This window comes from Capsicum annuum, chromosome 3, assembly GCF_002878395.1.
Source record: "Capsicum annuum cultivar UCD-10X-F1 chromosome 3, UCD10Xv1.1, whole genome shotgun sequence".
Lineage (NCBI taxonomy): Eukaryota > Viridiplantae > Streptophyta > Magnoliopsida > Solanales > Solanaceae > Capsicum > Capsicum annuum.
Window position 1 is genome coordinate 64,058,068 of NC_061113.1, and position 14,534 is coordinate 64,072,601.

At 39.1% G+C, this 14,534-nt stretch overlaps 1 protein-coding gene across 4 annotated transcripts; it reads right to left on the bottom strand.

Annotated features, from left to right (window-relative positions):
- Nucleotides 1-3,511: 3,511 nt before the first annotated feature.
- Nucleotides 3,512-14,079, bottom strand: LOC107863781. 4 transcript variants are annotated; one of them, XM_016709916.2, is made up of 3 exons: nucleotides 13,868-14,043; nucleotides 4,460-4,632; nucleotides 3,512-3,817 (listed from the first exon to the last, which is right to left on the bottom strand). In XM_016709916.2, the coding sequence occupies exons 1-3, from the start codon at nucleotides 13,886-13,888 to the stop codon at nucleotides 3,730-3,732; spliced, it is 282 nt and encodes a 93-aa protein (XP_016565402.1). In that variant the 5' UTR covers nucleotides 13,889-14,043; the 3' UTR covers nucleotides 3,512-3,729. The 4 variants fall into 4 exon arrangements, 3 of the variants coding, with proteins under 3 accessions (XP_016565402.1, XP_016565399.1, XP_016565398.1); XM_016709913.2 differs by having other exon boundaries at nucleotides 3,512-3,866; nucleotides 4,456-4,632; XM_016709912.2 differs by having other exon boundaries at nucleotides 3,512-3,866; nucleotides 13,868-14,042.
- Between the last annotated feature and the right edge of the window lie 455 nt (nucleotides 14,080-14,534).

A 14,534-nucleotide genomic window follows, 5' to 3' on the forward strand; every position in this document is an offset into this window, starting at 1 on the left:
TTTGCATTCTCTGCCTCGGCTTTACAGAGAAAGCATCTATTGCAAAGTTTCTCTCTTCGTCAAGTTATCTTTTGCATAAGCAAGCTTCATGCACCACTCCAGCTGAAACAAATTACTTTGCTTGGAGCTTTAATCTTCCATATCCTTTTTCACGCCCAGGAGTAAACCACATTTGCAGCCTTTGCCAAAAAATATGGCAACTTCTAACAGTAAAAATTACTCCTGTAATTCCCATTCCATAATTCCATCTGATTCAGTCCATTCTGTCTCTGCAAACTTTCCTGTTCCAGTTTGTCTAATAGTCAAGCAGCTGAGTTCCTGAATAACACAAAGTAGGTCAGTAAACACCAAATTTTTGATACATCATACAACAACAACAACAAAACAAACCCAATGTATTCCCACAAAGTGGGGTCTGGGGAAGGTAAGATGTACGCAGTCCATACCGCTACCTCCGAAGAAGTAGAGAGGCTGTTTCCGATAGACCCCCGGCTCAAGAGAAAGAACAGTAAACAATGGGATGGATGACATAAAAGAATATCAGGAATAAGAAATAATAAAATAGACATCAAAGAAACACGAAAATACCAGACATAAGGGCGACACGAAAAAAAATAGGCACTAAGCCATGACATATGACACCTACCTAGTAGAACCCTACACTAACATAACAAGGACACCTATGTACACAGACCTAGGATTACTAACCCGACTACAAAGAAAACTCTCCTGACTACGTGCTACAACCCACACTCACATTAACCTTCTACCCTTATTCGCGACCTCCACACCTTCCTATCTAGGGTCATGTCCTCCGTTAGCTGAAGCTGCTCCATATCATGTCTAATCACCTCCCTCCAGTATTTCTTCGGCCTACCTCTACTCCTCCTGAAGCCATCCAAAGCAAGCCTCTCACACCTCCGAACAGGGGCATCCGCGCCCCTCCTCATCACATGCCCAAACTATCTCAATCTTCCTTCCCGCATCTTGTCCTCCACTGAGACCACTCCCACTTTCTCCCAGATAATCTCATTCCTAACTCTGTCTCCTCTAGTAAGCCCACACATCCAACGCAACATTCTCATTTCCGCTATCTTCAATTTTTGAATGTGAGAGTGCTTGACTGGCCAATACTCCACTCCATACAACATCGCCGGACGGACTGCCACTATATAATTTACCTTTAAACTTAAGGGGCACCTTCTTATCACACAACACTCCCGAGGCGAGCCTCCACTTCATCCAACCTACTCTAATACGATTAGAGACATCCTCACCAAACCAATCTCACCATTCCCCTGAATCGTAGACCCAAGATATTTGAAGTTGTCTGTCTTACCGATATCCTGTGAGTCCAACCTTACCTTACCTTCGTCCTCCTGTCTCAAGTCACTAAACTTGCATTTCAAATACTCTGTTTTGGACCTACTAAACCTAAACTCCTTAGACTCAAGGGTTTGCCTCCAAACCTCCAGCTTGCCATTCATACCCCCTCGCGACTCATTAATCAACACTACATCATTCGCAAATAACATACACCAAGGCACCTCACCTTGAATGCTCCGCGTCAACACGTCCATCATTAAAGCAAAAAGGAACGGGCTCAGAGTCGATCCCTGATGCAACCCGGTCTCAACCGAAAAATGCTCTGAGTCTCCTCCCGCCATCCTCACCCGGGTCTTCCTTCCATCATATATGTCCTTAATAGCCCTAATGTATGCCACCGGGACCCTCTCACCTCCAAGCATCTCCAAAGAACCTCCCTCGGGACTTTATCACAAGCCTTTTCCAGGTCGATAAACACCATGTGTAAATCCCTCTTCCTTTGTCTATACTGCTCCACTAATCTCCTCACCAGATGGATTGCCTCTGTCGTCGAGCGACCAGGCATAAATCCAAACTGATTCTCCGAAATGAACACGACCCTCCTCAACCTTCCCTCGACCACTCTCTCTCAAATCTTCATAGTGTGACTCAACAACTTAATACCCTTATAGTTGTTGCAACTTTGAATGTCACCCTTGTTTTTATATAGCGGGATCATCGTACTCCATCTCCAGGAGTACCCCAATGTGGCCATTGAAATCCCCTGCTATGACAATCTTCTCCGAGCTAGGCACACTTCTTACCACCTCGTCCAAATCCTCCCAAAATCTCGCTTTCACCTCCTCATCCAAGCCCACCTGCGGCTCATACACACTACAACCATGCAACGAAAAACCCCCAATGACCAACTAAAACTTCATCAGCCTATCACTGACCCTCTTAACCTCCACCACCTGCTCTCTAAGCTTCTCATCCACTAAAATGTCCACTCCATTCCGACGCCTCTCACTCCCCGAGTACCACAGCTTATACCCATCCACATCCCTAGCTTTAGAACCTACCCACTTAGTCTCCTGAACACACGCAATATTGATCCTCCTCTTCTTAAGAATCTTCACCGGCTCTACAGACTTGCCCTGAAGGGTCCCAATGTTCCAAGACCCTACCCTCAACCTATCATCTCTCGCCTCACGCCTACCTCTAACACCCTTCAACAAACCCACCCTAGCGCCCAACCCATACCCCATACCCACCCCAGCCCTCCCCTCCTCACCCCTTCCCAAAACAGCCCCCCCCCCCACCCCCGACCCCCTCGGACATGACCCTATTCCACCATTGACTACTCCAGCCACTACTTAAAACCAAAAACAGAGCCCCAAACCGACGAACAAGCAAACAAAGCAACTGGACGAAAACAGTAAGGGAAGGCACGCACAAGGTACACTAATCGTCCTAGCAGCTAGCTAAACACAACAAACACAACAATATCCACCACTAAGCCAAGCAGCTAGTCACCACTTAACCACAACTTACAGGAAAACAAGAAACAGAAAAGGAACAATAAACAAGACACAGGAGCGGAATATTATAACGAGAACAAAAGTGTATAAAGAAACCCAAAAACTGTAAGCAGTGACTGAAATAGCTAAACTCACAAGAAATCAAAATTAAAAAATTGCCAAGAGACTAGACTGTAGAGAGTAACTAAGAAGTAAAGAGTAAAAGAGTAAAGTAAAGTTCAGATGTCACCGGGAGTTCTGCGTAGTAAAGAGTAAAAGAGTAAAGTAAAGTTCAGATGTCACCGAAGTTCTGCGTTTGCTGGTCATGGCAGGTTTGATGTCGGAGTTGGTTGCCGAAAATACAGTCACCGGAAAGAGGCCGACTGAACGCCGCCGGAGTGTCGCCGGAGCTTCTTCCTGGTGTTGCCGAAAGCTGGTCACTGGTGGGTGTCTTACCAACTGGTTTTTTTACCTGTTTTAAACCAGTTCTGCCGGTCGGAGGAAGCCCCAAAATACTCCGGCAATAACAGTAACGAGATGCAGACCGGTCTGGGGAGAGGGAGAAGTTGATCTGGGGAGAGGGAGAGGTCAAGGGAGAGAGAGAGACCTTACCGTCCTTCCCGTCGGCCGGTCTGTCACGACCGTTTAAAAAGGAACGTTAAAGGAAAAGAGAAAGGGAGCGCGCAGAGAGAGAATATTATGTTAGTATAATATAATTAAAATATTACATCATAAGGTATATTATTATAGATGGATAAGCACTAAGTTAGTGCACCACAAAAGTAATTACAAGTAGTACAATTTCAACGTCATGTCTAACATGGCATCTATACTCTGTAAAAAAACCAGCAAACAAAAAAACTTCAGCTTAACAAGAAAGTTTCTCTGTCGCTTTAAAAATCCATTATTCCCTTCTGTGCAGACTGTCCATCAGATAGCTTGGGGTGAAGTATCCAGAATTTGAGGGACTCCTCGTGAGACCATCTTTGATCCTGCAAGTGAGAAACTTTTGGGTGGAATGTGGCATTGTCCAATACAAGCCTAGAGTAACACCAAATATCCAGCATAAGTTTCTTCAACGCAAAAACCTCAAAAAAAACAGCATTAAACAGCTCGAACCCAATCCTCACATAAACTAACAGACATGTCCACATGGAGATTCACGCACTAGCTCATACAGAAAACACCAATTCAAAAAGTTTCATAAATTATGAACCAATAGCTTATCCCAAAACTCCATCTGTATTACCAATTTACCATAATACACAATCCAATGAATAGCCTCCTCTAACTAAATAGTAAATACCAATCCCTCTGTTCCATGTTATGCGCGCGCCTATTAGCATTTGAGGAGTCAACAAAGTTCTTTGCCACGATCTTTTAGAACATTTTATTGTTACTTATAGTATTAATGTTGCCATATTTTATATATTTTGTCATTTTCCCGACACATTTACTGCGCTTCATGCTTATATTTTGGATTTAAAATGTGTAACTTAACTAATATGGTGATGTTATGCTAACGATTGTCACTTGATGATTCAGGGACATTTAGCTAAAACGGGAAGGAAAATTCATCAAGAACCAAAAAGGGGAAGAAGCTGCCACACGCCTAAGGCAGGCGGCGCACCAACCATGGCGCCAACTGCTGAACGCCTGAAAGGAGTTGCACACACAGAGGGCGCCTAGCCCCATGATGGCGCCATTTAACCTGAAGCTGGAAATCATGGACGCGATTGGCATGCGAAGCGCCATTCAGGGTGCTGATAACTAAAGCCATGTTGGGTTTGAAGAGGATATTTTTGTCCTGCGAACAGAAGAGGGATTGAGTTATTTTCATTTGGGTCAGGTTGGAAAGCGTCAAAAAAGGGTGAGGTAATTTTTTAAAGTTTGCGTAACGTTTTTGGAATCAAAACCCAATTTTAGAATTATTTTTTTGTAATGCAGTAAATACAGGTCTGCCAAAAAGAAAGATAAATATGCACCATTTGTTAGACGGTGAGGATATATATATGCACCACTTTTTCTAACAAAGGATATATCGGCTCTAAATTGCAAAGTTTAGGGCTATATTTGCCTCTTTTCCTAATTCTTTTTGATTGTTAAGCTCAAATAAATTCTCGGAATCTCGTTTCCTAAATGTGAGGAGCGATCTTAAGCAAGTTATTAAACAATTTACCTATCTAGATTAGAATCCATTTGTTGTTTTTGGTACAAAATTTAGACTCTTCTCTATTTACCTTGTATAAATAGGGCTTCCTCTGACTTCTTACCATCACAACTTTCTTTTGAAGCTCTCTTCATTATCGATACTTCAAAAACCTGCCCACACCCAGCAAGCAGTCTCTCTTTCCAGAGCATTTCTCCCCCACCCAACCCTTCTTATTAAACAATAGAAAGAAAGTAAAAAAGAGCAAACTCTTCAACTTCACACCCGAAGAAAAATGTCGGAATATCTAATTAAAGATGTGATGGACCAAATCTTCTCAAAGCTCCCACTCAAATCTCTCCTCCGATTTAAGTGTTTATCAAAATCTTGGGACTCACAAATTTCAAGCCCTGAATTCATATGGCTGCATACACAAGAGTCTGTTCTCCCAAAACCCCCTACACATGATATCATGAGATATTTCTGCACAGCTTTCAAGAGGGAAAAAATTGTACTCACTGATGCATCAGGCTTTGACACTCAAATATCATTAGAATCCCCTTTTAATGGCAGAGTGCCAGATTATTTCTATTGTAGGATTGTTGCTATATGCAATGGTGTTTTTTGTGTGAAGTTATTTATTTGAATCTGAAAACCGTGTGGTACTTTGGAACCCTAGGATAAACAGGTGCCTCACCCTACCAGTGACTCCTCTTTGCAGTGACAACTCAGGGACACATATGTTTGTCTATGGGTTTGGCTGTGCAATAAAAACAAGAGATTACAAGGTTGTGAGGATGGCCTATGCTCATGGTGATTGCCAACACTTGCTGCCACCTACGGTTGAGATATATGCACTGAGTTCAGGAATCTGGAAGGACTTTGATGGTTTAATTCCAGATATTGGTGTAGTTGAGTACTTCTGGACACAAGCTGTAGTTTGCGGAAAAGTTCATTGGACCGCATACAAGAGAATTGGGGAGAGAAGGGTGGATAACTTGCTTATGATATTTGATCTCAATGAGGAGATTTTTCAGGAATTATCATTACCAGAAGATTTGGTTGAGGAACCACCTACAAACCTGAATGCTTCAGTGTGTGGGGAATCACTTGTTGTGTATCATTATAATACACGTATTAGGAGCAGCAGTTGCTCCATCTGGGTAATGAAAAAGTATGGACACAGATTCGTGGAGCAAGGAATATAATGTTGCACTTGGCCATGGGCATTTGGGCATGGTAGTGGGCTTTGATAGTAAAATCATGTTGTCAGAAATAACAGGGATGCTAGCTTTGTATAGTCCTGAGACACAAACAACGGAATGCACCTATATTGCTGGCACTCGATACTCTTTTTATTATGACATTTATGAGGAAAGCCTCGTTTTGCTAGATAAAGGGGAGTTACTACCTCCACCTGATTTATCATCTGAGGAGTCGACGGATGACGACGACGACGATGATAATGACGATGACGAAGAAAATATTGTTCGGAGAGAAACTCCTCACATGCGTGAATTCCAAAAGCATCGTGTTATGTATCAGCGTGTCGCAGCTTTTCTTGGAGCCAGAAATAATAACTAACAGGTGTTATAAAGTTCAGGTGTACTTCTAGGGGGTGGGGGTGGGGCTGGAGGGTGGGGGTAGCATATCTGTTTTCTCAGTCCTTCCCAATTTTCTTTATCACAGCTATGTATTGTTTGGTCTATTTCAAGTGTTATGATTATTAAGATGATTTTAATCAGTGTAAGTGCTCCTCCATTTGCGGCTCTATATTTGACCAGATCAACTAAATCAAGATGAAAGTTCAGAATCTTTTAATTATTTTATGGTAACCTAAATCGACCAACCCCAGACCTCTCTCCCTAGGAGTCAAAACTGATCCTCTCCACCTTGTTCCCTTGGTGACCCAATCACCCAATCTCAAGGTTGGAGGTGGAGACTGCTTTCCACTTGAGCTAGCCTTTCTTGTCAGACGAAATGCTTCAGAACCAAATGTGCTAGTCATTGCATTTTACTTAAAAGTAATCAAAAACTTGGAATCTTTTGGTTGATTAGTTATGAACTTCTCAATCAAATATGAGATAAACCGCTACCAAATTCCTGTGCTTCAGCTCAATCTTCTTAAGGTTCTTTTTTTAAGTCCAAATATCTGGCAGATTATTAGCATCATCTGTCTATTTCATTGATACTTAAGTACACAAGTGGTACAGGTGCCACCATAAAACAAACATAAAAGCAATTCCCATCAACCAAAAACAAAAATATAATTTTTTACACTATGAACAAATGATAAAACCAACAAAAAAAAAAAAAGAAATCATACAAGAACACAAAACTTCATGCAAATAGATCAGCAGGTAGCACGTTTTAGCTGAGGTATATAGATAATACCAAGAAGAGGAGGGCATAAGTCCCCATCCCCTACTGCTTCTTCTCCTTGCCCCTTGGCTCACCCCCCACCCCCTTCCTCTTTTTCCAGCTTCTTTATCCCAATCTCTGCTGCTCTCCCCACCTCTTCATCTATTGTTCACACAGAAAATGCAGAGACGCTAGCAGTATATTGGTTATTGAAGAGAACTTGCCCTTGTCTTAAGCTTGTCACTCAGGGTAACTATTTATTCAAGATTCTATTATAAAAAATTTAAAAAAAAAATTAACAATAACCCATTTTTCTTTAAAATTTTATTTAGTTATTTTTTAGCAGCTAAATACAGAAGCAACATTTACGTGGGACAATGCTGAGTGTAGGCCAGAATATTTTCCAGTGAGAAAAAGTCCAGACCAGAATGTTTCTTTCTTTGGCATCAACCTTCCACTTTTTTATTATTTTCTCCTTTGAAACGGGTCCGATGGTTAAGGTGGCAGCTGGTGTAATTTAATGGTATTTGTGAGTTGTTGTATATCTGAAATGGTGCAGAGATGGTGAAGGAGGTGAAGGTCGGCCATGGAAGGTGGGAGTGAGAAAAGGAAAGTGTTTTCAGCTTAAAAAAAAAAACTCACGCAGACACGCACTCATAAGTTTGGCAGAAAACTCGCATCTGTCATGTCAGCCATGGGTATTCTCACAAGATACACTTCTACTAAGTAGAAGTACCTAGCTGCTCACAGAGCAAAGGAACACCTTCTTCTTGTAAAATGTAGAGATAGATGTTTATGGCGTAGCGTAATTTATGCTTATATAAATTAGGACTACGAAAAAGGAGGATAAAGGTAAGTTAGTTTGGTTTAAGTGGTTGCCATGAGAAGAACCGAACCAGCTGCCTCGATACCTACGGGCAACAAATCACTTAGGGGTCGTTTGGTAGGAGGGATAAGGGATCACTAATCCCGGGAAGATGAACTTATCCCATGTTTGGTTGGGAAAATTCATGGGATAACTCATTCCGGGATTGTAGTATTATTTTTATCCCTTCTTGAGGGTGGATTACTTATCCCGAGATTAGTAATCTCAGGATAACTTGTTTCCAACCAAACGACCCCTTAGTTTGCACTACGATGGGAAATTGTTGTGCCCAAACAAGAGGAAAGAACAGAAGGGGGAACAATAAAAAGGAAAGGATAAGGAAAACAGGAATAGAGAGTTAGAAAACGAATCACAACCAGAAAAAGTAAAACTTACGTGCATCTCTCTGCCACTTGTCGAAGATTTCCATTTTTTATTGGGCTTATAGGATTATATTTTTTGTTTAAGTAAACAGGAATCCATCTTTGTTTTACGCTTTAACCTTCCCTTTTTCTAAATCAAGAGTATTTCAACCAATAAACACGGCATAAGTAGCCATATACAAGGGATATAACAAAGGTAAATAATCTAAAAAACAATAGGATTCTGTACAGACTCCACCCAATCATTTGCAACAAGGAACTTCTGGTGTGCACAAAACAAAAAAAGGGAATGCAGACTACTCCTCAACTAAGAGAAACTCGACTCTACTCCTTCAGAAGCCCTCTTATTTCTCTCTCCAAATAACCCACATTAATGCAAGTGGAACCATGTTCCAAACCCTGTGTCTTTTCCTCCTCCTGTTCTTTCAGCTGTACATAACTCTTTCACAATACATAGCATTACCATGAAGTGTTGAACTAACTACACTGCTAAACATATCCCACCATAACCTCGTCGTCAACCCGCAATGTAAAAGAAGATGATCCACGTCCCCACCCGCCTCCTTACACATGTAACACCAAATAACGCACACAGCCTTAGCTTTCTAAGATTTTCCACTGTCAAAATCAACCCTCTAGCAGCTAGCAAAGCGAAAGACACTTTCCTCAGCACATTCCGAATCCATATTGCATTACATGGAAAATTATAACCTAAATATGCTTTATAGATGATTAAATGTTTGGCATACAAGTGCTCATGATTTTTTGAAGTCTATATTATTTTAGTTCAAGCTAATGAATCCAGTACCGTTGAACCTTAATCTTTAAATGAATGTTAACATTAGAAATAATAACTTAGTCGATAATGAAGAAATAGGTGATTTGTAAAGAATAAGTGTGGCTCTCTAGCTCAACAACAATGTCTTCTGATTCATTTCAGATGTTTTAAATTCACTAGTATTGCTATAGATGTTGTGAGAATTAATAGAGAAAATATTATTGAAATTGTTGTAACTACATTATTACATTTAGGCCCTATTTATAGACAATACATTTCAATCCTTTTCCTAATAGGACACTACATTACAATCCTTTTCCAACTAGGATTTTATATGTTATTCTTATTCCTACTCATATTCTAACATTCCCCCTTAAGCTGGTGCATAGAAGACATATGTACCAAGCTTGTTATGGATGTAACTAATATGAGAATTGGTGAGGGACTTGGTGAAGATATCTGCAAGAAAACTGATAAGGACTGCTTTGGACGTCTAGGAGACCTCAATTGAAATGGAAAAACCTGAAAAAATGATCCGAAAAGTAGTAAATATTGCCGTAAAGTCGATGTGTCGCTGGAAAATTGCCGAAAACTGACATAAAATATACGGGTCATCTCGAAATCAAGAGACGAGTAGATCTTGAACATGAAAGTCACCGGAAACTTAGCCGAAACATGCTCACACGCCGGATTATTAGATTTGATGGCTGAAAAGTGACTACAATCTGAGGAAAAAAAAAGTATATGGGTAGAGTCGGAATGATGCCACGACCCTACTGAAAAAGAGAAATATGTGTAGGGTCGGAATGATGACACGACCCTATTGAGAAACTGAAATTATATGAGTAGGGTCGGAATGACGGCACGATCCTACTGGAAAAGAGAAATTATATGGGCAGGGTCGGAATGATGGCACGACCCTACTGAAAAAAATCTGAGGAGTCACCGGAAAGACGTACGGAACTATGTAAATTAAATATGAGGATTCACCAGAAAGATGCATGGTGCTATGCAACTCAGATATGAGACAATAGTCCGAAAAGATGCACGATGCTACGCAAATCAGATATGAGAAAATAGTCACCGAAAAGAAGTACGGTACTAAGAAAAATAGATATGAAAAAGTAATCACCAGACAGATGCATGGTGCTACGCAAAGATATGAGAAAATAGTCACTAAAAAGATACAGAGTGAATCAGTGATCCAACTTTTGCTAACATAATCATTGGCCAGACGGGCGGCATATATGGATTATAGCCGCCCGCCGGCAGCGGAAACTCTTTAATTCTTTTACCAAGATCGTGGAAGCTTTGATACCATGTGAGAATTAATAGAGAAAATATTATTGAAATTGTTGTAACTACATTATTACATTGAGGCCCTATTTATAAACAATACATTCCAATCCTTTTCCTAATAGGACACTACATTACAATCCTTTTCCAAGTAGAATTTTATATGCTATTCTCATTCCTACTCATATTCTAACAGATGTTATCAACTTTTTTTTTTCGAAACTGCTAACTTTTACTGTAGATATTATTAACTTCACATTTTATTATTGATTTTGGATTCACTGTTTTACAAACTATGAAATATTAGATGAAACATACAGTCATACATTCCAATTCATATAACCAACATGGAATAAATAGTATAATGATTCTGCTACTAATGAGCATAAATAATTGAAATAAGAGTGCCTATGTTACAAGGACAAATTTTACAGATAGTTAAGGTTTAACTGATAAGATTATTATTGTTGACTTTAAGATTATAAATTATAACTTAAAAGTTTGTGATTGCAAAATCAATTAGATACCCATTAAGAAGTTCTTCCAAAACATCATAAATTTAAGTTTTGAATACCAAAAATAGACTTCTCTCCATTTTCTCGGTGTTGGAGTCCAACATCAGTGAGATTCAAGGTCTCTAATCTCCCTATATAGTCTTGGGCAATCCTCCCTCATGAGCTAACTTTTGAGTTTGAGTTATACTCAAGATCCATCTATCATGGTATCAGAGCCAGACTCTTACACTTTCCTTCGGATCGGAAACGCGGGCTGCTAGTGGGGTTGTGCCCATTCTCCCTCTTACCACGCTCTTCTGTGCTCGAAGGTTGACTCACCTATGCATCCCGACTAAGGTCTTACAAACATACACTTCCCTTATGCATCCAACAGTTTCACTAATGTGAATAGGCTATACGTTACCCGAATAGAGAATGGGCACGACTCGACCTCTCCCCGCTCAGGGTTCATTTTCACCTAGCTGGTCGCTTGAGTCTATAAGCTACCTTTCCTATCCGCAGACGGGGGTTGGAGTCCTACGTTGGTGGGACTAGAGGTCCTTGGACTCCTTATATGATTTTGGGCAATCATCCCCTCAGGAACTTAGCTTTTGAGGTTGAGTTAGCTCAACGTCAGTTCTTTCTCACTAGCAAAAAGCTCATTCTTAATATTAAATAGTCACTTTCATATAACTAATACCCCTATAACCAATTTTAAACTATGGTTACGCTTGTATCCGTCTACAAAAGTATTGTGTTTGAAATCCGATGTTAATACTTAGTTATTTGCCTAAAAATTTTCATGTGTGACTTGCTATTCAGGATCTTATCAATACAATATACGCTCTAAAGATCAACTTGTTACTAATCCTGGTTAGACTCTCTTAACAAATAGAGACATGTTATTAGTACTATGTTACTTCTTTGAACATTTGAAACACGATATAGTCATGACCATGTTATTCCTTGCTTATTAACATGATATTTGTTCAATCAACTTTGCCAGGTGCATTGACACATAATATGAAAGTGTTTGTCAAACTATCAATCACAGTCCATGGTGTGTGGTAGTTCGAACGCTATTTGCACTTGGATATGGACTCATTAAAGATACATATTACTTTGGATGTTCCCTTTATGTTATTTTTGATAGTTTGTCTGCACCTCGACTAATTCCAAAGAGTGACGGCCACTAATAGGGTGTGAAATATCATTTTATTATTTCACTCCATGTTTGAAAATATTAAATCATTTCAAAATAGTTATAATTTAAATATGCACCAAACAAAAAAGGGCCCTAAGATCAAAATTGGCATAATTAGAACTTTTCTTAAAAGGACACAAGCAAACATATTAAAACCTTAAAAAGGAAAAGTTCTTCTTTTGTTTTATTAACCATTAACAATTGACATAATTACAGCTTGATAGATTTTCTTAGTTCATTACATGTGCAATCTTTTGCCTTGTGAAAAGCACATTTAATTGCACCATAATCAGAACCAGACAGCCTAATAGATTTTCACAGCCTAATAAATTTTCACAGTTCATAGCATGTGCAAGCTTTTGCTTTATGAAATGCGCATTTAATCGCACCCTACTTTATCAAAGGAAACCTTTAAACACTCACATAATTGGACAATATGAATTTAGGAAACTTATTAGCAACTAAGCAGGATCTAGACAATCTACTTTTAACAATGTATTGGCAATAACAACAACAAACCCAGTGTGTTCCCACAAGTGGGGTTTGGAGAAGTAGAGTGTACGCAAACCTTACCCCTACCTTTGAGAAGGTAGAGAGGTTGCTTCCGAAAAACCCTTGGCCGAGCAAAGGGTGAAAAAGAGGCAATAGCAACAAATAGAAACAAGATCAAGATAATAAGATACTGAAACAAAAGGAAAGAAACAAACAATACTAAAACTCTAGGAAAGAGAACGAAAATGCCTACCTACTAAATAACCTTCTAACCTAATTTTCGACCTCCACACCCTACTATCAAGGGTCATGTCCTCGGTGAGCTGGGGATACGCCGTATTCTGCCTAATCACCTCACCAATACTTCTTAGGACTACCTCTACCCTTCTTCAAGCCTACTACGACCAACCTCTCACACCTCCTAACCGCCGCATCTGCATCTCTCCTCTTTACATGCCTGAATCATCGCAGCCTCACTTTCAACATCTTATCCTCCACGGGATCTGCTCCTAACTTATCCTCAAAATATCTTCATTCCTAATCAATCTCCTCATTACCTTTGATCACTGACCTAGGTACTTGAAACTTCCTCTCCTAGGGATGACCTGTGTGTCAAGCCTCACATCCGCGTCCGCTTCATAGGACACATCACTAAATGCTCAACTTAATACCTTTCAACTCTCCCTTGTGTCTCGTCAATCAGAATTATGTGCACCAAGACACATCTCCTTGAATGTGACACGTAAGTACATCCATAGCCAGTGCAAACAAAAAAGGGACTAAGAGGAGATAACTGGTGCAACCCCATCACGATTGGGAAATGAGGTGTGGATTATTCAAATTTTAAACCCTTTACTAATCAAATTTCTCTGAAATCATGTCATGGAATTAGCATAAAATTAAGAATAATAAAAAGCTCCTAATAACAAGTTTAGCAAAGGATTAACCCCATTATGTTCAAATTAAACATGTGAAGGGTATAGGGGCAGGAGAATGAAGAAAGCAAAGCAAAGGGCGTACCGATGATTCTTGAGAATACATCTTCTGTATTGAATTGCTGATACTATTCTCTTGTAACCATCCCTTTACCGACACAGTCTCCTTCACTACTTTGAACACTCAAAAGAAGATGAAGCTCCACTTTACCATAAAAAAAGTACATACTTAATTTGGACGGAATTCTTCTCAACTTTTATTAAATAAAATTTATATATTTAGAAACTAGTAAAAGAATTGACAATTAAAAATATTTTAAAATGTATATAAGAATAATGGATAAATTTGTTTGAATTTTAAAATCCAAAAAATAATATATAAATTGAGACAGTGAAAGTAGTATGAAAAAAAAAACTTGACAAAAAGTGTTTGGAAATCCAAATTCTCAAAAATTAGAAAAAATTACTTATTCTCTTAGTTTTAAAATAGTTGACATTTATTGAGTTAATACTCTTCTTAATAAAATATTTATTAGAAATTTATTTAACTCACTCCATTTTAAAATAGTTGTTTTTTATTAACTTGACACTCCCTTGTGAAAAATAATTATTATGAGTTTATTTTACCAAATTAGTTTTATTAATTATGATTTGAAAATATAAAATTTGAATATATACATTTTGCTTAGTCATTTAGTAAAAGGGATAGTACTGAAAAAGCAAATAAAATTCTCTTAATTTCATAAAATGGA

Bases quoted from the DNA above. Each gene is read 5' to 3' on its own strand.
- LOC107863781 (XM_016709912.2), bottom strand. From the start codon at position 13,888: ATGTATTCTCAAGAATCATCG. The intron at 4,633-13,867 runs GTACGCCCTTTG...TTCTGTTCGCAG, and splicing joins TGTATTCTCAAGAATCATCG to GACAAAAATATCCTCTTCAA. The intron at 3,867-4,459 runs GTTGGTGCGCCG...GTGTTACTCTAG, and splicing joins GTTCAGCAGTTGGCGCCATG to GCTTGTATTGGACAATGCCA.